At 45.8% G+C, this 23,115-nt stretch overlaps 1 protein-coding gene across 11 annotated transcripts in view; it reads right to left on the reverse strand.

Annotated features, from left to right (window-relative positions):
- LOC112555152 (diacylglycerol kinase delta-like) overlaps positions 1-23,115 on the reverse strand; it is a 95,121-nt gene that overhangs the window by 54,572 nt on the left and 17,434 nt on the right. For 5 of the 11 annotated variants that reach the window (XM_025223397.1, XM_025223402.1, XM_025223392.1 and 2 more), the window contains exons 2-4: positions 20,761-20,808; positions 18,586-18,648; positions 16,104-16,184 (exon numbers count right to left, since the gene is read on the reverse strand). In XM_025223397.1, coding sequence (XP_025079182.1) covers positions 16,104-16,184; positions 18,586-18,648; positions 20,761-20,808 — 192 coding nt within the window. The remainder of the gene's footprint in view (positions 1-16,103; positions 16,185-18,585; positions 18,649-20,760; positions 20,809-23,115) is intronic. The other 6 variants (XM_025223399.1, XM_025223403.1, XM_025223396.1 and 3 more) reach the window with 3 other exon arrangements.

Here is a 23,115-nt window from a genome sequence, read left to right on the forward strand (position 1 = left end):
TTCCTGCCTCTTCGAATCTCGCTCTTCCACCGCCACTCACTCAGACCATGCTTTCTATGTCCCTATTATTTTTTTCATCATTTTCTTTCTTTTTGACATCTAGGCAAACCATGTAAGATTAAGGTTCGCACCATTGCTAATGATTCCCCCTGCCCCCAACTTTTTCCCCAACTACCGCGATCACCCTCACTACAATTAGTCCACATTTCCACTGTTCTTGTTTCCTCCACTGCTATAGCGCTGACATCTTGGAAGAAATCGAGATGCTATTCGTTGGTTTTTTTTTCAGCTTTCTTCTCATGACTCAGTTATATTAAATACACGATATGTGGGTCAGGGAGCAGTGACCCTCCTCCCACACATACCCTAACCCCTTTCTTTCCTTCCTTTCTCTCTCCATCCCCTCTCTCACACTCTCAAATCGCCACTTTTCTCGTCTAAACACAACAACAGCTGATAAGTGAGCAGACACCAAATGACTAAAGCGTCCGCTGACTGTAGGTTTTTCTCCCAGCTGCAAGTGATTTCTGCTACATCACCAGGTAAACTGACCACCGGAATGTATGTCGTCAGAAAGTCAACAGTTCGTTTTTCCAAACCAGCTTTGAGGACGATGTAAGTTAACACATGCCACAACATGCCAGGAATAGATGTCGACGAGAAAGACAAAACCAAGATTCCATTTTTATAAAACGGAAAACATGTGCGTTGGGTGAGGAGGGTTTCTCCGGTGTTATAACTCTCAATTTTCATTCCTTTTTCCTTCGTTAATTAAAGAACAAAACCTCGCACACACACACTTGCCTGCGTCACTGGGCAGTTTATTTTTAGTCAACGACTAGTGGTTGGGAAATCCTCCTCTTAATTCCCTGGGCGCCCAGCCTCACGGATTAAAAAAATTATAAATATATGATAAAAACCATTTTCCTTTCTAAGGGACAGGATGTCCTGTTGAAGAAATGGTCCAGATTGCTCCTGCTGCTGTTCTCGTTTATCCGTCCAAAAACAAAAACAGGAAGTTTACCCAAGAGATACATTCCTAATTGGAATAAACAATTCTTGACATGGAATTTCTCACTGGCAGGTCGAGGGGCAGAGGTTGACAAGCAAACCCGCGGATGGCGGAATGCATAGACAGGACACGAAGAAGTGATCCCACCAGTCCTACCGGTCGGGTGTCCCAGAAGGGGTGGGACAGTTGTGGCGATTGCGATCTTCCACAAGTGCCAACTTCGTCCTGAAACCCACCCGAAACTGTGATCACCAACTACACTCGAACCCATTCACTTCCTTTTGTTTTTGAAGCGTTAGCCGGGTACAGCCTGGACGTTGGTTGTATATTTATACTTCTGTACAAACAAGTCTAAATCCAGCACAAAAAAAACAAAAAAAAAAAAAACAAACAAAAAAAAAAAACAAACAAACAAAAAACAAAACAAAACAACAACAAAAAAAAAAATAAAAAAAACAACAACAACAAAGAATGACCACGAGGGTCGCTAGCACTGCGTCTGCTCCTCACTTTGCTCGTTCAGGTCGGACCATACTTCCTCTGGCTATAAGCTAAAAGTTTAGCCTACAAACCACATTTCTGGCAAAGCTTCGAGAACTCCGCAAATGCTGGAGACATTCCACTTACCGTTCCAAACTGGAACAAAACAGCTGCAATTAGGGAATGTTACAACAACTGCACAGCCAAGTCCGCGGGAACCCATGTGTAATAAAGTAACTGTCGTAAAAAGTCCAAGCGCCGCAACTGGCAAGCGATTCTCTCCCTTTTGTGCCACCTCGAGGCTCCTGGGAAAGCATACAAACGAACAGCTCAAGTTATCATGACTGTCTGACCCACTGGTGTGTGATCGACATTAAGCACTACATGTGTATTCGGGATATCGTATTCTAAAAGTTCCTGGCTGGCTGAAGCTCAAAAATAAAAACTCTAACAGACACAAAGAACATGGCCGCCACAGACCTACGTTGCCAAAGGTCGGAAATGAACGCCGGTGATGCCCTTCAACCCCCAAACTTCTACCCCTTCCCCCACCAAACACACCAATCTTCACAACTGGCAGGGCCAAGCGTTTCTTGGACCATCAAGTTGTCCAAGGTTGACGCCCTTCCAAGCCCACGCCTCTTCCCCCGTCTTCCCTTCTCACCCCCAGCATGGCCGCCACCACACATCCACAATGACTGACGTCAGCAACTCATTTCCTGGTGGTTAAGCGTTGTCTGGTGTTTAAGTGAGACGTGGCTCTCTGCCAGCCCGATGCCGAGAGGACAGAGTTCCGTGCAGGCGCTGACCAACAATGGTTCATGTCACAGAGTACCTACGATCCTCCTGGTGCCTCCTCTTCTGAAGCTGCCGGGCAACCGGAAGTGAGGGTCTTTTTTTTTGGTGAAACCTTAGCGACGTGGGATGACGAGAGTAGGCGAGAGAGTGGAGGTGGTCACAGAGAAACCGTACAACAATGAAATTGTGAGAAAACGGTGGTGAACGACAGGATGTGATGTCATGAAAAATTTACAGTCAACAACAAGTTGTTCAAACCCCAAACCACATTCCTCTAGCAGACGATGGTTGACTTCTATCTCCCGTCCCCATGACCACGCATAAGTCAATTAACATTACTGAATAGTTGTATATGTGCAAGCACGAACACATACGCACATTTAGACAGACACCCTCGCTCTCTCACTCTCAGTCCTGCGCCTCAACACGAAAACATTCCGCCCAAAGCTCGGAAACTAAGGTTTCTAACTGATTGTGAGGCGAGTGGCACCTTCAGATAAAAACCATCAACCGGCTTAATGAAGTCCCACACAAAGTACAGTAGTGGACAAAGAACCATCGGGGCTTACCTCCTTCACGTGGGCGCTCACAACTGGCCGTCCCCGCACGTGCTTTCATTGCCACAACCGCCTCGCTTCAATTCGAGGTTGGAAAATGGCGAAACAAGAAAAGAAAAGGTCTTTTGGAGTCTTGGAGCACCTTACCGAATGTTCCTAATCATCTCAAACACAGAGGAAACACACTGAGAGGTCTGGAAATACGTTGGCGAGAAGCGACTAGCAGATCCTCTGGCAGTAGTCTTCTCAATCAGACTGCGGTCTCTCTCTCTGTCTCTCACACACACGCACGCGCACACACACACCAGGCAAGGGCTGATTATTAAGCAAGTCATCACAAGCGACCTCTCTATGCTCGTCGCTGGCCTGATGCCAGAGGAAGTGAGTGCATCCTGGAGGCGACGGTTGCCAAAGTTGCCGCACATAGCCAACGGTGCGCAGCCCAGGTATCGCCTCCCAGGCGCCAGGTCGGTGTTCACACCTCGCACAGTCGGCACCAAAGCGAGGTGTACACCTGGCGCCATGTCACGTGCTCACCTTCTCCCGACAAAGGGGCCATCGTCATGACCTGAAAAATTTGCATGACATCGGAAATGCGTGTCATCACTTTTTTCCTTTTTTTTTTTTTCAGCCAATCGGATGAACCCGAACTGAACACGATCGTTGCTGATTGGACAGTTGTGAAGTGGAGGAGGGTTCATAAAAAAAAATCTCTGAACGTCTAAACATCTTTACAAATAATTTCGAGCCCTCGGAGGCCTTTAATCTTGAAAGACCAAAGTGAAAAACAACGTGTACTCTGGCACAACCTTCCAGCGTGGGCTCGGACCAATGAATTCAAATGAGATGACGTCAGAGAACCGCTTCAGGTGCATTTTTAATTAAAATGAATGACACCGGAGACAAGCCTCCTTAAGGAACAGAAATACCGTGCAACTTACCTGTCACAATAACAAATATTGTCACAAACAAGCAGTGGGCTGGTCCAGAACACTTCAGGTGGCCGGCAGGTAAGAAGGTGAGAATCATGTACCCGTTACCCGCAGTCAAGAAGCTTCACCCACTGATTGCACTTTACCGCATCAGAGAAGCTCCCACCTGTGTGATTTCTATTTTGAAAGCGGTAAACTTCCTGTTTGGCTCGCTGATTGAAATATAAAGTCCTAGTTGTTTTGTTGGTTTTTTTGTTTGTTTTTATTTTGCTCCCAATATTCCCCCTAGAGTCAGCTCGCAGACTGAATGTTTAAACCGATTTCTCCTCCTTTTTCTTATAGTGATCATGCCTTTTTGTAGGCACTAAAAGCATTTTCTTGAATAAATGACGAGTATTGTGGATTAAAATTAAAGCAGGTTTGTAGAGAAAGGCTGTCGTGACAACAGTTCAGTCTCTACTTTCTTCTGGTGGCTTGTCACCAACGCAGTGAGGGTTGGATGTCCTGTGTTCAGATCTCATCTCGGGCATGCTGTTATTCAGTGTTAGTCGCCAGTAGGTGACACCTGATGTAGGACAAGCTGATCTGCCACGATGTAGATAAAAGTTGCTGAAGACTATTACCAGTTATTCCCCCTTCTCTCTTATCTCCTCCTCCTCTCCCATTGTCCTCGGTAGTATATGCGAAGGCGCAAAGCCTTTTTTAAAATATGGAATCTGCAGATGAGGTGTCCAAACGGTTGGATGAAGAACCTGTTGATTGCGGGTTGTTCTAGAATCAATTCCTTGTCGTTCTAATACCTAGAGAGATAAGTATATATAGCCCCGCATGTAAACAAGTCAAATGAAGAGGTCACCGATCCCAATGTAATTAACCTATAATCCACTCCGTCCCTTCAGCTGCAGTCTCCACCTCGTAAACACATCCATCGACATCTGCGTTGGACATCTTTCTTTGTTTGTAGGCCTGAGTCTCAAAATACGATAGTGAGGGAAGAAGGTATTGTGGGTGGTGAAGGAAGAAAGGACGGTAGATTTCAGGAAAAAAAAACCAGACCAGCCATTCGATGACAGGAAAAAAAGTGGTGTGGTGGACCTTTAAAGTGCAACCGTATTTCCCATTCCGTATATATCACCTGCGGCCATCTCGTATTTCGCCAGCACCGGAAGTTATCATCAGGTGAGAATTACATAAGCGACCGTATTTTTTTCCTGTACATACGAGCTGCTGTAAAGTTAAGTGGCGATGAGGCACCTACCTGGTATGTATATGGAAAAAAACGGACAAAAAATGCTCAAGCAATAATATTCCTCCATTTATTCGAGAATTTACGGTGACCACCGAGGTTTGGAGTGGTAGACTGATCTGACAATATTCAGCTGACACTTACACCTGTTTCCTGCCCACGAGAGCAGCTGCCATGAAGTCGCACAGAGGTGAGAAGAAGAAGAAAAAAGGTTACCTTGCACGTGTCACTGAATGGAAGTGAGAACGGGAGAAAGGAATAATATGGCAGACCGGACGGCGAACTGGAATGCAGAAATTACTATTGCGCGAATTTGTCCAATTTTATGATTGTGTGTGTGGATCACTGTACGCGTGTTTGTGTGTGTGTGTATGCGCATGGATGCACTTTGCATACACACAGACGCTGCGCCTATATCGCCAGCATTTTTATTTATTTCCATTATCTAAATGAAGTCTGCTGCACCAGTGACGCTGACGACAGAGGGTCAGGCGATGGTGTCATCGGTCCGGCCGCCATTACTGTCCCCTCCCCCCTACAAAGCCCCACCATTCAGTAGCAATGACCTGGAGCGGTATTCACGAAGCGAAGTCACTACCCAGGGGCAAAATGGGGAATTCAACAAGAGGGAATGTCTCCATAGTTACTACGGACTAGGGAATATTTGCTACTTTATACCTACGGTTCCAGGGGTAAGGCAACATTCAGTCTGTCCACCGCTTCCAAACTGTGGGAGCAAGACGCTTGACCCTAACTGACCCCAGACAACGACGTCCTCGCGCTCCATGTGTAGGCCCCAGGGGAGCTCACCCACCCGATCTGTCGCATGTTTCCTGGTGGCGCTGCTAGTCACTCCACGCGCACCCGCTGTGCGCATGTGTGCAAATTCAACTTGAAAGCGTTCCACTCGTGGACATCGATTTTCCGACATCTTGGTCATAAACAGTAGTGCTGTGATTGATTCGACAACAACGATAACACCACAATCCAGAAAAGCGAAAATAGCTTCCTCCCGTAAAAAAACAAAAAACAAACAAAATAACAAACAAAAAATCCTAACAAAAAAAAAATCGACATAAATAATCGAGCTTAAATAAGTTTAAATATTTACAGGTACGCATTTTTTAACGGCTTAAATTAAAATATTTATTTTAAATTAACAATAAAATGGTTTAATTTTTAGCAATGCAACAGACAATAGAAAAAGGAAGAAGGTGTTTGGTGTTTATCGCCAAGCCAGCATCAACGACTATACTACAGCAGCCAGCCCTGTAAACAGATGCCTCACACAGAGACAGAAGAGCTTTGCCGAGACGAGATTTGAACCCAGGAAAGGTAATCCTCATTGTATTGGCTGACAGGCGATATCCGTCGCGCCATCGGACCACCCAACAGAAAAAAAGGGGAAAAGCTGTGAGAAATGGCCAGAAAGATGAAAAAAAAACTTGTTTACTTGACTTGGGCTTATGTCATGATAAAAAAATAAGATATTTTCTTCTCTTTTTTAAAATGATGACTCCCAAGGACAGTAGATAACGGACTGAAATATTGATTACATTTCGCTAATTAGTGTAGTGACGTGGCTTCTGCCGACAAAGAAATGGCTGGATTCATGTTGTGGACTACTTTTTTCTGTGGGGTGCAAGCACTTTACTCAGCCTGACCTTTGAGCACGTGGCTGAGCATTGATCACCGACAGCCCACAGATAGCGAATCGATGATCGCACAGTCTACGAGTGCAGGGGATGGAGAAAGGATCTTGCCACATCCCTCTCCTCCCTTCTTCCTGCCCCTCCCCGGACACACATACACGTCACCTACCAGGCGCAGCCAATTAACACATCATAAAACATTCAGCGACTGCGACGACCGAAATACTTCCATCGCCAGACGACTCATCAGTGGGCGCCTGGGGTGCGAGAGAACAGAGAGAAAGAGAGAGAGAGAGACTGAGGGAGAGAGACTAGACTCCGAGGCTAGAGACAAACAAGACCAGTGTGCAGGATACAGACTGGCTATCAGATGGAGGAATGGGACTTTGAGAGAAGATGAATAAATGTAATTCAGTCGCCATCTGTATTGTTATCAAACCACAACTCCATGTTTCATCTGACAAGAATGTTTAACATTAACCGTAAAATACTTTAGAGGGTCAGGTGATTACTGCACTCAACTGTGAAGTCAAATGTCTGCAGTTCGAAGCCCACTCACATCTGAGGCTGGAAATCTCTCCCTACCCACCACCAAGCTGTTGCTATTCAGGTGCGAGATTCCTAGCGCCCTCTCTTTGAAAATGTTGCTCCAAAAACTTTGAAAACAGCGAAGTTTTTGTCCCGGGGTTAAAAAAAGCTGTTGGTGGCTCCACACCACCATCACCACCAGCATCAGCAACAGCGGATCCCCCACTGTGCATAGAAATGTTTTTCACCGTTGCAGATCGATAGGGTCTGGGACAGTCGCCTGTCTCGCAATGCCAGACCAGACAATTCTTCCAACAGCAAGCAGGTCACGTGACTCACAATTCGCCCTCGACCTGGCAAGTCACAAAGCTGTGCGAAAGCACCCGATAGTGTAAGCTCAAGGTAGTAGGGTGGCATTCCACACTAACCCCAAACCCTACACAAACTCCGATCCATCTCATTCCAGGGGAAAGACGAACGAGGTTTTTTTTTTCTTTCCCAATCGGAAATCCTGCCATGAAAAAACAGTTGACGGTTGTTACATCCTGCACTTTAGAAAAGCGATTCACTTACACTGGTGAGGTGTATAATGTGTTTAAAAATAGCTGTGAGAACACTTTGTGAGGAAACGTGCGCGCGCAGCACAAGGTGTAAATACTCAGGGGAGGAGGAGGATCACCGCATTGATGACCAGCGCTCAACTGTTGCGCCAACGGCCGGCGGGCCCCTCGGGGGTTCTGTTTGGTCATGTTCTTCTCACCTTACACACACACTTGCACTGATGCCAGATCTCAACAGTTTTTATTGCTCGATCTGGGATAAATTTCTGTATTCCTTCTAACTCTTTCATTCGTCGTTCTCGCCGTCTCATCGAAGCACGGTTGCCACACTCGTAGGACACAAGGTAGTCGTCTCTAACTATAGCTTATCTTTTTCTCTCTTTTTTTTTTTTTTTTGTACTGTTATTTTTTTTTTAAATCAGATTTGACTTCGTCCAGTCGTGGCTAGCGACCCTGACAATCGATAACATCACCATTTTTTTTTTTTTTTTTGACACGTCCTCAAAAGCCCGGCTGTTCTCTGTTCTTGGCGCTGTATGAAATATGCATGGGTCCTCTAATGGCCTGTAATGCCGGCGGTTTGTGTGTGTGTGTGGCCGCAGATTGTCGTTCCGCGCTGTTGTCGACATTTTTATCGTTGGCGAACACCGCCGGGTTGATGTCGTGGCGAGGACAGCGACAGGCAGGCCTGCGGCAGCACGTGCCCTCCGCTGAGCGACGACGACTTTAATATCGCTGTGCATCGGCGACACGGTGAACGGTTAGTTATTTGTGTAGCTTGAAGCCACAGCAACCCCTTCCCACCTTTCCCCCTACCAATAAAACTAATAATGATCATCCAGAGTGTCATCTGATAGGCAGCGCGGCGGTGAAGCGAGACGGAGCGTGCGACCATTTTATTTATGGCTCTACGGTGGCAGCACTTCTCTCCCCATTTTCTCCCCTCTCAAAATAATAATAATATAAAAAAAAAAAATCCCCAATCTTTGCACTACCAAGCTTTATTCAACTTGCCAAGACTAGATGCTGTACTTTCCCACAAACTCAGCGACGACAGCGTCCCTGTGACCGGTACGTGACCCGCCCGTAGTCAGAACGTAGTCAGGTAGTCCCGTGCAAATTATAGTTTAACACCGGTTACAAAACGCACAGGTGGCAGGATACAGACCGAACATCACCCAATTTTATATCAAGAGTTATGGTCCCTGCGACATGTGGCGTCACATCAGTTGAGTACTGCTACCACCGACCTCGTGAATGAAGGTCCGTGACTGCTGCGACTGGGTAGGTGAAGGGTGCCAGCGACGGGATACCCGAGATAGAACTGCATATTTACACAACTCTTGAGAATATGTAGCCAAGCGTCAGGCCCCAGAGCTGGGTGTGGCTCGGCTGATAGTCTTGAATACACAAAATAAGAGAAGTAGACAGGTGGAGTCCACGAGGCTAAAGTGGGTTTCACGGGGTTGGTTACAGAGAGTAAAGGGTTAAAAACACTGTTACTTAATGTCCTATAGTAAGCATGCGTCCAGTCGTGCTGACGGTGACAATAATTTTCCATCTGACTTTCGCCAGCAGGTGGCGCTTTCCTCGGTGTCCCTCCCTTACCTTGTTTTCCTCTCGAACGTTGACCAAGACTGATTTATCACATGTTTACCGACGCGTGGTGGGCGCGCGCGTACATATATATATAGACACAGAGCATGCGCAGCCCCGCTCTCAGATGCGGACCAGTCCTGACTCTTCATACATAGACGTCATTTCCGATTTCTCACTGCGCATGACAAAAACAATAGGAAAATGGCTTTAATTTTTGATTCTGCTTCTCTTTCGTTTTGACTAAGTGTTGAGAATTACCAATCTTTGATATTTTATACAGGGGAGGTTAAAATGAACATGCTTTATCTACCTTCCTCCGTATTGGCTTCCTTCGCTTACTCTCCTATCCCACGTCTAATTTCCTTTTTTTTTTTTTGTGGTGCCTGGAAGGCAGCATATTCTATCCTTTAATGCAAAGTTTTACCATATATAGAGCCTTTGTGAAGGGTCAAAGCCTCAGTGCAGCTCGGTCTGTAACATGATATCTTTCATACTGTGTATGTGTGTGTGTGTCCGCACGCGCGCCGGAGTCTTATCCAACTCACCTATGTATCTAATTTTGTTCCTAGCCATCAAGAACACATGGTCGGTCAAAAAAGCCGGAGGACAAAGCCCGCGCTTGACTAGTCACACGTCACATCCAGTATCCGACTGATATCAAACGGTTTCATGGCCGACGCATCAAGTCAGTTTCAAACGCACGATCCACTTCACCTTCACGAGGGTCTCTGTCCTCCTCCTCCTCCTCGTCCTCCTCCTCTGACCTCTGACTGCCTTGTCTGTGCTGCTTCCATTTACAACCGCTCCTCCTCCATCTCCGCCAGTTTCCCGGCATCAGTCTCCGCCATGTTAGTACACCCGGCTGTTAGTCTTCCCCTACTCGCCGCCATCCTCACAGGGCACAACGGTTAGCGTCTGTCGCCAATACAGTGAGGCCTGGCTGTCCTGGGTTCAGATCTCGTCTCGGGCACGCTTTTCTTTCGCTGCCTGTGACACATATTTATACAGGGCCGGCTGCTTGTCCGTGATATAGTCTTAGTTGCCGACGGCCTAACCCTCCCCCACCCAAACCATCCTTTCAAAACTTTTTTAGTCTCTTTTATCGGTGTACTCATACATTGTCATGGATTTATTTATGGATGTGTTTATCTCACTAAATTTCCTGTCCGCTCCAGAACTGCTACCACACCACAGAACCACAGTTTTAATCGTCGACTTGGGGAGGGGAAGGCAATTATCGGGCAAATTAGAGCAGCTAGCAAATAAAAACAACAACCAACAAAGGTTGGTGCTGTTGGTGGACTGCATTAGGTCATCGGAGGTTGACAGACATCCCAGCTAATGGAGCGGATCGAGTGTACTGCGCAGGAAATAAACGAGGTCCGGTAATCACGTGACATCGCGTATCTGGAACTCACATGTCAGGAACAGGGAGGATGCAGGATGCTTTCTTACGGATTCGCTGATTATGTAAGATAGCCAAGTCCCTCTGCTAGGCTCCGGTGATTCTGGAACAAAGGATGGTCTGTACCAAGGAATATCTTTTCTAGGTAAAGGCTGCAGAGCCAGGAAGTAAAAGAAAAAGTTTAGATTGACAGAAGCACAAATAGAACTCAGTGAGAATGACCGAGGTGGTAGACATGTATGTCTAGATATACGTCAGCGACAGCACGACTACGTCCCAGACATTCAGAGAGCCACAGGGGTGGGGAGTGGGGTGGGGAGGCCAATTAACGGCAGCAGCCGTCACATCCCTCCATTGCTGAGTGCAGAGATACCCGGGGGGCAGCGGGAAAAGTCTGTCACGTTGACTAACTGGAAGGTCCATGCCGGGAAGACAGAGTGTAGCTAACAAATGTGGGATAGGTGGACGGGTAGGTGGACATGGTTGTAGGTCGGGGGATAAATCTGGGATTTAAAAAAAAAACTTTGTTTTTCAACAGTTGGAGCGCGCGCGCAGCTCTCGTAGGACCCCAGCGCTTTAACCACTCGGCAATCAGCTTCGAACTGTCGGACACCCACATCGAGATCGGTGGGCCGCTACCGCCGGAGTTAACGCTCGTCGTAACCGTTATTGCTGGCTGGGGCAGAAAGCCCTAATCGTAGAACTATTAACGGGGTCTAACCTTGGTGCTTGCACGCCTGGTGGTCTGTTGCCCGGGAGATCGTGGCGACTTTTTACGATCGTTCAAACGCTCGTGGGCAACCCCACTCCTCCCGTCCCCTCCCCGCTGTAAAATATCTGTGTGATATACGAGGGTGGAGGCGGAACACGTGATGAAACTGGTTCGTTGCCAACGCAGCCAGCAAAAACCCAAATATAATCTCGTGTTCCCAAATATAATCATGTTTTCCCAAATCACTGGAAATGTGAGCGTCCGGTGAGCGCCTTCTCGACCACGCCAGCTGACAGTTGCAAACCGTTAGGGACTGCTGCGGCCTGCAGCTGCGCATGCGCCAAGCTGGAACACATGGCGGCTGGACCTCGATAGATCTCGACACGCGGAACTGCAGGGCCGAGATAAGCCCGACGATGTTCTGATGACTGATAGCGAACGGGTGACCTTTTTCCACCACTGCTGGCACCCAGCAGACAAAGTACATCAATGAAATTATTAGCAATAACTTTTTTTAAAAATCTCCATCATCCTTTTATTCTTCTTTGCCTGGTAAAATTTTTTTTTCAACTACAGCTCGAAATGATAAGTTCGACAAATCACTGTAGTGTCATTTTTTTCTAGCTCGCAAATGAGTTAATGTTTTTGTTGTTATTGCTGGTGATGGTGAAGATCTTGACATCAAAAAAGTAAACCCACCATCGTCGCTGTGCACCCCGTGCGGCATCATCATCATCAATCCACCCTTAGGAGGAGTCCAGCACTCGACAAGCACTGGATGACTCGTTCGTAGCTCCCTACCTACAGGTGATAGGGAGGTGCGTGTGGCTGGGGGTGTGGGTAGGATGGAGGCGCCGTTTGAGGCACCTTGCTAATGACCGCCATCGACTTTAACGATCCACCTCAGGCGTCCCGACGGGCGGCTGCGTGTGCAGGACCCCCCTGGCAGGTGCACGCCAAATAGTTTTCACATAAACAGGCCGTTGAGGCTCCTGGCGGCGAGACTTAATGTCTGCGTCTGTCTGGCCGCATTTCGTAATAACGCACGCGCTCGCACGCGCGCGCACACACATGCACTAATAAAAAAGTAAGTTTTGTGGGTGGAATGACGGTGTGGGAGAAAAACTGCCGTGCTAATTAAAATGACAATTATAGCTGAAAGGAAGAGCTGGCCTCTGTCTTTTACATCCTGAAAGGTAAAACTCACAGACTGCTTGTCCAAAGTAGGCGGCATTCTGTTCGAATGTAAAAAAAGCACACACATGATCGCGCGCACACACACTCACAAACGCATGTGCGAGCACACACGCGCATGCGCACACACGTACACAGAAGCAAATTGTCGCCGCGCATCGTTACGCCCACGTCGCTTGGACATCTGCAGGGCGATGACTGCCAGTGACCTCAGGGCCGGGGAGTGCAGAGGTCAGCGAGGCCATGGCCGCCTGTTGCACGCGATCAACCCTCCTGAACGCCGCGCTCCAGGAAACACTGAACTGAGAGCCTGCAGTCAGCACGTGAATCCCTCGTCAGGGAGTACATCGCAGCACATGCTCACAATCAGCAAAGTTCTCCTCCCTCTACCCTCCTCCTCCTCCTCCATCATCATCTGCAATAAATGGCAGTGGACAACAGTTTTCGTTCTTCCGACCACCTCCCGTCTTTCTGCCCACGCTTTAATCTTTCTCTCTCATCGCACGGCATCGAACATCAATATCATGGAACTTGCAGGCAGATTGATCACACTGGTTCCAAGGATTCACCTCCGTACGATTTCATCCCCCTTTTCGCAACATCTTCCAGGTATTCCTGGATGCATACATGTTGACCCCGCCGAGAAAAGAACGACCATGATTAAATTTGTAAAATTGTCGGGCGTTTTAGGGTGCAGTAATTTTCAACCTGGAATGTCAATAAAGAACTTGGTGCAGACAGAATAATGCCAGAAAACCTACATGGAACGAGTGCATGCTGAGTGATAGTGGAGACAAAATAATAAGGAACGGGAAGTTCTGGACTGAGGGTGGTCTGGAGTCGGTACGGTGGGAGGAGACGAGACGAGCTGCATCGTACGGAGCGACGGACTAACAAATGCTGCAGACTAACAAACAACAGAAAGTGAGGCAAAGTAATGGCGGTAAATGTTATCGATACATGGAAGGGAGGTGGAGTTAATTGATGTTTTAACTAAGGTTACATCACGGTAAAGCAGCTGACTCTGCCACATGCAGAGAAAGAAAAGAGTGCCCTCGACGAAATTCGAACCCAGGTCAGACAATCCTCAGGCGCTAACCATTGTGCCACCTGACCACTCGCACTGCAAGGGCAGGCGTACTTAAGTCAGCTTCAGTATCGCATCCGGTGCCAACGATTGTCATCAACAGTCTGTTTGCTTCCGCCAGAACACTTCCCCGCTGACGTCAGAGTAAAACGACACCACCACCACCACCACCACCATCATCACTTATCCACCCTCACCCCAAACACGCGATCGAAAGGGAGTGGAGGCTGACACAGGTCACAGAGGATGTTAATGTTTCAATGAGACCTGGTGCAATATGAAGGCCGTTGTTTTACCCTGGGAGGGGGAAGCGGGAGAGGGGAGAAAACATAATTGTGTTTTCAATGGGCAGGAATGCATTGCACTGGCATCCACGCACAGGATTTTTTTTTTTTTTTGAAAAATCTGAAATACATCAACCGACGACCTCCTGGGTTCTGAAAGGGAACTGGCTGAACAATCGCCAGAACGGGGCATGGCGCTGGGTTCAAGTGTACCGGAAATGACAAACGTTCTTTCAAGTGCTCGAGATGCGAGAAGTCGATTACACGCTCTCCACCCTTCTTCCTCCTCGCCTCGAACGACGAGTCACGTGACAGATATAATACTCCATGACTGACGAAAAGAATTTACTTTTCTCTTATGATACTACATTGCGGACATCTCAACATGTACAGAAGATGTGGGGAGGGGAAGAGAGAGAGATGAGGGAACAATGATGGAAGCATGGTTTGGACGAAAGCCACGTGACCAGAGCCCGGGTGGCATGATAGTCTTTCCTGCAAGGTACCAAACATTGGCCAGTTTAACGACTTTGGAGCCGAGCGCTCTCGTTCTGTGTTGAATTGGAGCTGGGTGTTGGAGGGATATGATGAGAAAGAGCGCCACAGTGGTCTACACTGCACCCCTTTCAGAGACTGCGCCATCTGGCGACTAATCTGCACCCTCATGTTAGTCAACCACCAGACAGAAATCCACCTATACACATCCGTGGATACATACACCTTATTTGCGATGCCACCCAGACGGCTGTACTACATCGTAAAACTAACTTAATGTCAGTAACATAATAAAGGCAAATGCTTATTTTTTTACAATTTATTTTCTACTGATAAAATGTTTACACGAACTTGATTGACATTTATGTTATCAACTGTAACACTTCATCTTCAAAATTATGGAGTTGTGTTAAATTCCTCCATTGTAGAGCCACGGCCTGGAACAACATTTTTCGTTAGCTCTCTCTCTCTCTCGCACACACACACTTACAGGTAGACAAATACTGCAGGTACAGATCAGGTGAGCTGAAGGAAAAAGATGACGAGACATCACTTGACGCAAACTGAATTCCTCGCTAAAAACCAACCAGCACTCAAAGATAAGAACCGAGACATCTTTCCTCTTCTTTTGGCTGACCCTCGATGCAGACAAACGTGCTGGGATGTACTTGTTTCCTAATCTCGCGAAACAGGCCCCAGGCGCACACCACAAAAAAAAAAAAAAATAAATAAAAAAAAAAAAAAAAAACGGTGGGAGGAAACCTGGAGGAGATCCACTGCTCCGTCGTGATGACCCACGCCAAGGAAAGCCCAAGGTACCCGTCGCTTGCCTCTTATCGCTGTCATCGACAAATTGATTTAACATCCAGCGTAAAGCTATTTCCGTGAAGTTTATCGTTAGGGAAACTGACGTACGTCCCTCAACTCCTAACACAGGTACGACATCTATTTCACCTTTTTTCCTTCTCTCCTTCTTTCTTTGTGAGGTAGGGGTGGAGAAGGAGTGGCAAGCATTCTAACTACAATGCCAACCCGTCTGCGCAAGCTGTCAGTAAAAGCTTCAAGAGTTTACCCAACAGTCAGTTCCTTGAATGAATCATGTAGGTACAAAAAAAGTTTGGTGTTAACGAAAGGCGGGACATGAAGAGAAAAAAATCTTTCCGTGAGCCTTAATGGAAACACGAAACAAAAAAGTTTGTTCAGTCATGAGAACAGGGATCACACTTACATAAAAATCTATACCCCAACTCCTACCCACACATTCTTCCCAATCAAATCTCCCTCCGTCATGGACACGTGGACATGTCAGCAGCAGCCTGGGCGGTCCTCTGCTGGTAGACGGGATGCCACCAACGGCCCGCAGTGGGCTGCGCGCCAAGAAGCATCTCCACGATTGTAGGCAAAACTCGCAATCTTCGGAGCTGAAATCTCTGGCCGCTGTTCTTTAAATATAAATAACAACACTCCTTTCCTACCCTTCCCTCAAAGATAATTTTTTGCTCACAATGGCCGAGGGCGCCCACAAGTCCAGGATGTAAGGGAGGGAGAGAGAAAGCACTGACCTGAAAGCTGTGGTTGATGTTCTTGGTGCTGCACTCGGCGACGCTCAGGTTGGAGAGATCGATGTCATCGTACAAAGCCGACTGCAACGAAATTAAGGGAAAATGTTTATTTCTCATTTCATTTCATAGAATTTATGAGCATATCAAGCCACGCCTTTTAGAAAATTTTGCTGTTGAACTCTGTTACGAGGAAAGTTATTAAAGTTACAAAACAATCTTTGTGGCAGGATGTAGAACATTAGAACGAATAAGCGAGAATGTTTATAAGATAACGGATACACTATAAGTAGTTAAATTTCATGTAGAAAGTTACTATAAATACGCATCCTATACCCATATCCGCAAGTTCCCGTTCGCACATGCACACACGCCCACGCGCAAACACACGGATGAACATGAGAACCGATACATCATAAGCAGTTAACATTACAAGAATGGGTTGAAGAAAATATCAAAAGAACTAAGAGAGAAATAATTAAAATAATTTTTGTATACTTTGAAATGTAATGATACCGTCTTCTTTTTGTTTCTGGTCCTCGTGCCTTATCTTTCATCTTATTCTCTATACTTGTCATCTATTAATTTTTTTCCCTTACTAATTTTAAAAAATAAAAACTTTTAGACGACTCGAAGAAACACTTCTGAATGAGAGTAAAATTTCAAGTTCACCTCCCCTGGAAAAAAAGTTTAAAGTAGTTGATGGCCAAGACCCAAGTTACGGCATCATTTAAACAAAGGTTAGTTTATGACAAAGATTGTAGCTTGGGGACCCAGCCTATGACATCGACCTCCAAAGACATAAATTTATCGGCATCGAAGGAGCCACAGAGAATTTGTTTTCACGTAAAAGGTCAATGAAAGCGAGCACCATCGGGGGAGTTAGGCAGGAAAGAGGAGCCTACCAGTCTTCCCGCGGGAAAATAAAACTATCAATAATATACCGGTTCTTCAGTTGTTTTTTTCAGCGATGAGTGCATGTACTAATACTTGTGATGACTACAAGGACACAGTAAGGGGTGGCAGAGCATCAGTATTTGTGAGAAAGATAGACAGACTTGGTCTCTTTGAGAGAGACAGAATGAGGAACAAGACATACATGCAGGCAGAAAAAGAAGAAGAAAACAAATTTCAAAAATCAGAACGAACGACATTCTTCTATTTCTCCTCAATTACCACTTTTACGACATCAGAAGCGAGTACAACCCCTTACACCCCGAGCGGCTCACTGACGATTGACAGTTGTATGAAGACCAAGAGTTTTCAGTAAGAAATTCGTTTAAATGCCATCCTTAAAAAGAGTGTAACAATCAAACTTCGATATTTTCTTGAAGATTTTATGCGATACTTTTAAAGTGTACGGGTAACCCCACCCCTACCTCAACACTACCACCACTTTTATTTCGGAAATAACATCCTGCACTAAGACACACACTTCGATTTTCGACATTTCTTTTCGTGAAGAGGTTTGTTATCTCCACGCTCGTCGTGTCAGCAAGATAACGACGGTTATTTTAAGTTGCTTTTACGCTTGTCGGAAGAGGAAGGGAAAGAGTTACAAGAACTTGGATGTTTTTCCTCCAGATTTAATTTTATCTCGTTTGTTATTATCCATCAAGTCAGCAGCATCTCGAATAAACGTGTTATCTGCAAAGTATATATTAGTGTTTATATATATATCTTAGTATCCAGTCTGCCGTTATTTGCGTATATAAACATCTGCTCCACGAACTCACCAATTCCAAAAAGTAAGCAACATGTCATCGTGATAAAAATTATACAGGACCAGCCAATCCCAAAGGGGATTTTTCCAGATGCCAAAATATGCATCGAGGAAAAAAAAAAGGAAACGATTAAAAAGAAGGGAGAAGGGGAGGTCGAAGGGTAGAATAATATCAGATTTCGCCCCTCTCCACCACCACCACCCTACCACCTACAATGGTACACCATATTTCATCCATTCCTCGTGTGTACTGTGTGGCCCCCGTACGACAGTCGGTTAGTGCGCCGTACTTGCACAGACTGGACCATACTACAACTACCGCAACTGCGGATGTGACCTCTGTTGAGTTCACGCTCAAATGAGGAATAACAATAATGATAGCACAATTATGACCCCGAAGTCAATTTGTTTTGGAGGGAACCACGAACCGGAAGCAGAAATATAACTTCCGGGCACAAATAGGTTGTAGCCCCGATCTTCCGCGAACATTCGAGGACTGCCAGGCGTTAACATCCAGCTAACTTCATTATGATCGTGGCTCGAGGACGAGAGCGAGCTGAGCCTAAAGACGGAAGAGATTTATCGTAGCCAGTGGAGAACTGACTGGACAACTCTAACGAGGTGGATGTCAGACGAAAAGGCAAACTTTAGGTACAGATCATACGGGTGTGCACCCACACCACTACTACTACCACCACCACCACCAACCTGCCCATTGCACCTTACGTTAATCACGCGCGCGTGGGAACGAAACGAGCTTACCTTGGTGTCTTTTGCATAGTAAAGTCGGCGACCTTTCAACTTGAAGTATCGTCTTTTCCATCTCTACAATCAAACACGAACACAAATTTTTTTTAGTATAGGTGGCTAAACATTAAATTGTGATCGACTAAAATATTGGAGTAAAAGATAATAATAAATAATTTAATTATTAAGTATATAGCGAAGAACGTAGATGCAGACCGAACCTGAGGAACCAGACTGTAACTCTATCTTTAAACGATACAACTCAGTTCATATAAAAAAAAAATAGTCTCGGTTCACGAATATAATGCCCGAAAGAATCTACGTACACATCGAGCATATTTGTCAAAGTGCGGTTTTAGAACTTTTGTCGAATTAATATTTCTCCATCACTTTCATTATCATCATTGTCGTCACCTTCATCATCTTACGAGTTCCGTATACTGCTTCCATAACCACATGAATTTTATAATTCTAAACATTTGAAAGTGTGCACGATCATGATTTTAAAACAATTTGTTTTGTAAAGTCTTGATCGCAAGTCTAGCACTGGAAGCTATGGAGCGTAAGGTAAGGGGAGAGCATCGCGACTAGCACACAAATCAAGACAAATCGTATTTACTTCCCTTGCGCTTTTATTATTCATTCAATATCTTTGGCTAGCGCGTCCACTGGCGTTTGACTGGCGTACCCATGTATACCCAATAAGTTTATGCCTACACACGGGCGTTGGTGGAAGAGAGACGGGGGAGAAGGAACGCAAGGGCAACAACTCAAGACTAAGCGAGCTCTGTGCATGACTACAGCAGATATAAATACTAAATATAATCCTGTGTGTGTGTGTGTGGCTGTGGGTGGAAGGTGAGGGGAGATGAAAAAGGACTAGGTCAGCTGCGGACATGACGGTGATTATACGAGAATTTTTCAAGTCGTTGGATACGCAAAGACGCGAGGAGGGAGAGAGAGAAAAAAAACAGTCGGAGGGTAGGAGGGTGTGGGGGAAACAAGGTGGACAAAGGGATAGAGCAAGAGGCACCCCACTGGGTTTACCCCGCTAAGCGGAGTCTAGACCTTGGTCTAGACCTAAACATGAACAGTAACTCCAGCCTCTCAGTCTGTCTCAGGATAAAAGACGGTGCCAAGGATGCAGCTCCAGGGTCAGTGACAAGGAAGAATACGCAAAGACAGATGAGAAGGGTACGGGGGAAAGATGGGGGAGCGATTGAGGGATTGTGGAGACATGCAGGCAGACAAACGGGGTCGTGCACAAAGGTAAACGCTGGTTCAGACATTAGAGTCGGCGAAGTGAATGCCTTTTATGCTTTCTTTCTTGTATTAGATACCTTAATATGGCGTGAATCCCATGGAATAAGGGATTTATTCCGTACTGGTCCGGCGCCATGCTTTACAGACTAATCTTTCCTTGCACTGCACATCTGGATAATCCTTTAGTCTCACCTACTGCGCTAATCAGACACCTAGCACACTAATATGGCACAGGCGTCTAGCACCAGACCAAACACGCTAATTTCAAGCAACGTCACGTGACCTAACATAGGCAAATCTCAAACACGAGCTATCTGGCAGACTTGTTTCTCACAGCGTGTCTGGTGTCTCAAAATACTACATGAACTTGTTATTACTGACTTCTGGCAGACGATTTTTTCCAGTTAACTACTAAAACGAACCAGATGTATACAAAGCTTTCGGCTTATTCACATTTCAGATTAACTTCTAAAACGAGGCAGGTGTGTACAAAGCTTCCGGTCTAGTCACATTCTTTGTTTAGGCTCGCCGAGACTAACAGCGGATAACTCCGCATGAGGCTAAGCGTTGGTCTCGGCAGACAGACAGCAATCTACCTATATACACGTCCGTGATGCTACTACGTGGCAGAGTTCGGGTCACTGAGAGACACCTGGCTGACCTTCGGACAAGCAGCGGCGGCACTTCAAGACAGTGTGAGCCGAACCTTCCAATCCTGCAACTCACCACAGATCCCACATATCACACACAACAATAATGTCTTTGTTTCTGGGAGTGGGGCGGGGGAGGGGAGGGCAAGGCAGTTATACATGCGGAAGGAGGGAAGAAATAGGTAAGCGTCTCTTGCAAGCAAGCACCGATATCGTAGTACAGCGAACAGCGCCCACGGGTATCGACGGTTCACAAAGACGTCCACCCGCAACCCACCTGGAACGAACTGGTCTGCTTCATTAAGTAGCCCTCCTTAAGACACGCCTGGAACACAGAAGAAAAGAAAGAGCAATGTACGGATTCAGTCACGTGACCTAATATTCTTACTAATGAACATTTGGTAAATTATTTCAAAATAATGCCAGTTGGAGCTAGAAGCTAAAACATTAAAATATTCCACCCTCTCTTTCTCTCTATCTCTCATCCATTTTTTCGCAAAACACTATGGTCGGCTTGTTCCAACCAAAAGCCAATCAGTATGTGGAAGAAAACAATTTTACGTGTTTTTTTGTTTACTGGGTTTTTATTATTTTTATTATTTGATTTTTACATAAGAAGTAGTCACCACCTGCTGAATGTCCACCAATACCATTTTAATACAGAGTCGTAAGGTCTCAACATTCAAGACCAAGCGAAGACCCATTTGTCGAGCATTTCCGTAGTTCAAAATGTCAGGTGGAACTAAACAGATTGCGTGGCTTTCTGTACAAGTGTTTTGGACTAGAAGACATCGACCACGGACACAAGTGCACGTCGGCAGGCCGAGCTTTATGGCAGTCAGCTACATGCCTCGCATATTAAAGACGAACTCGGGTCACACAAACAAGTAAGTCCAAAGCTGCCAGAAGTGAATAAAATGTACAGCTATAATTAATTTATTACAAACACGCGTCGGCCATGTTTTTATAATTTAAAGAAATATTCAGTCTACCTAAAATTGCATTCTGACATTACCCAAGGTCGGAGCCAATGCGACAGCTTCGATCATTACTAAATGACCAGCAAGGTGATATTTGTGAAATCAAGGGGGAAAAAATCTCTTTATTTTTTTCCTAACAGCCATATTCAAATGTTAATGTCCACTGTTCAGACCTTTCTCTACAGGAAATATACAATTTTACTCAGAATTGGGGAACTAGTACCTTTAAATGAACTCAACATATTCATTCTGCACTCGTGTAAGCCTTTAATAAGTTGTAGCTGCCGGCGTAGGCTACAGATGGCGCGGTGGTAGTCGTTTCAAACATCAGTATCTTGTCAATTATCTGTGATGCAGGTGTCGTCCTGTGCAATAACGTATTCAGGACGGCGTGAAATCAATAACACGACTGAGTTCCCTCCATTCCTGATATTCATTCCTGTTATCACTGGCACATTATCCTTGTCATACTATCACTCGTCTATTATCTCGTGTATTATCATCAACGACAGCGTGCGATAACCTTTACTGATCCCTGCTTTAAGAAAACAATCGCAGGTGCGCAAAAGTCAAGAAGTTAAGAACACAAAGAAGACAACAGACAGAATCAAACATGTTTACCTTAGGATATTCAACATGTAATAACTTGCCAACAAATAAGTAATCCGAGTCGGAAAAATTGCAATCTTGGTTCAGTGATTTTAATTAAAGATAAAACAATCGTGATATGCAGCCCTAGCCGTAATTTATAGTTTTGAAGATTTCCCATAATGATCATGGAACTCGTACTAATTAATAAACAGGTCTGCAAATATGCAAAAGCAATCAAGATCTTTTGTTTTAAAGAAAAAAGTCGAATCACATCAACAAGGCGATGGCGGGTACGGTTTAGGTGTAAGGAGCAGCCAGGAACAGAGATATTCCTGCATCCGAGGAACAGATTATCGACTATACCACTCATCCCTCCACTGTCGGGGTCTGGTCTGGCCGCGATCGACAGCCGTGACGTAGAAGGGACGTTGTGACGACAGTAACGGCTGTGCCGTCATCAACTGCGCACAGACGAAGCTTTCTGTGAGGTGACGCAAGAGGTGATCGATGACCAAGAGTTGTTTATAGAAATACTTTCACGCCGCGCGATGCTGTGTAAGAGAATGTGGGGGAGGCGGGGGTGGATGGCGCAGAGGAGAAACGCCACCTACGCTGGTGACGTCAGGACGATCGTTCCGCCCTCGAATCAATATGTATTAAGAGAGTGAAGAAGCATCCAGCGCGTGATAGTGTTCCCCTACCCCTATCAACACACATGCACACCCTTCCTCAAAGTCTGTGTTCGGTTCAAAACGCCTGGTAAGATCAGGAGTTTAGCTGCTAATAAACCTAATAAACGACGATGAAGAAAAAGGAGGAGGAGGAAGAGAAGGAGGAGGAATATGTGTTTTTGAACACAGAAACACTAAGGCAACTACATCGCGACAAATCAGCCAGCCCTGTAAACAGATGCTACACGCATAGAAAGAACACAGCGCCCGAGACGAGATCTGAACCCAGGCAGCCAATCCTCGACGATGAATGAAGATGGAGGAACTCGGCATGCATGTCAAGTAGTATATTTATTTATAAGTAAACACAATGAAACAGAGAGGTTGTAA

The sequence above is a fragment of the Pomacea canaliculata genome, linkage group LG14 (genome assembly GCF_003073045.1).
Source record: "Pomacea canaliculata isolate SZHN2017 linkage group LG14, ASM307304v1, whole genome shotgun sequence".
Taxonomy (NCBI): Eukaryota; Metazoa; Mollusca; class Gastropoda; order Architaenioglossa; family Ampullariidae; genus Pomacea; species Pomacea canaliculata.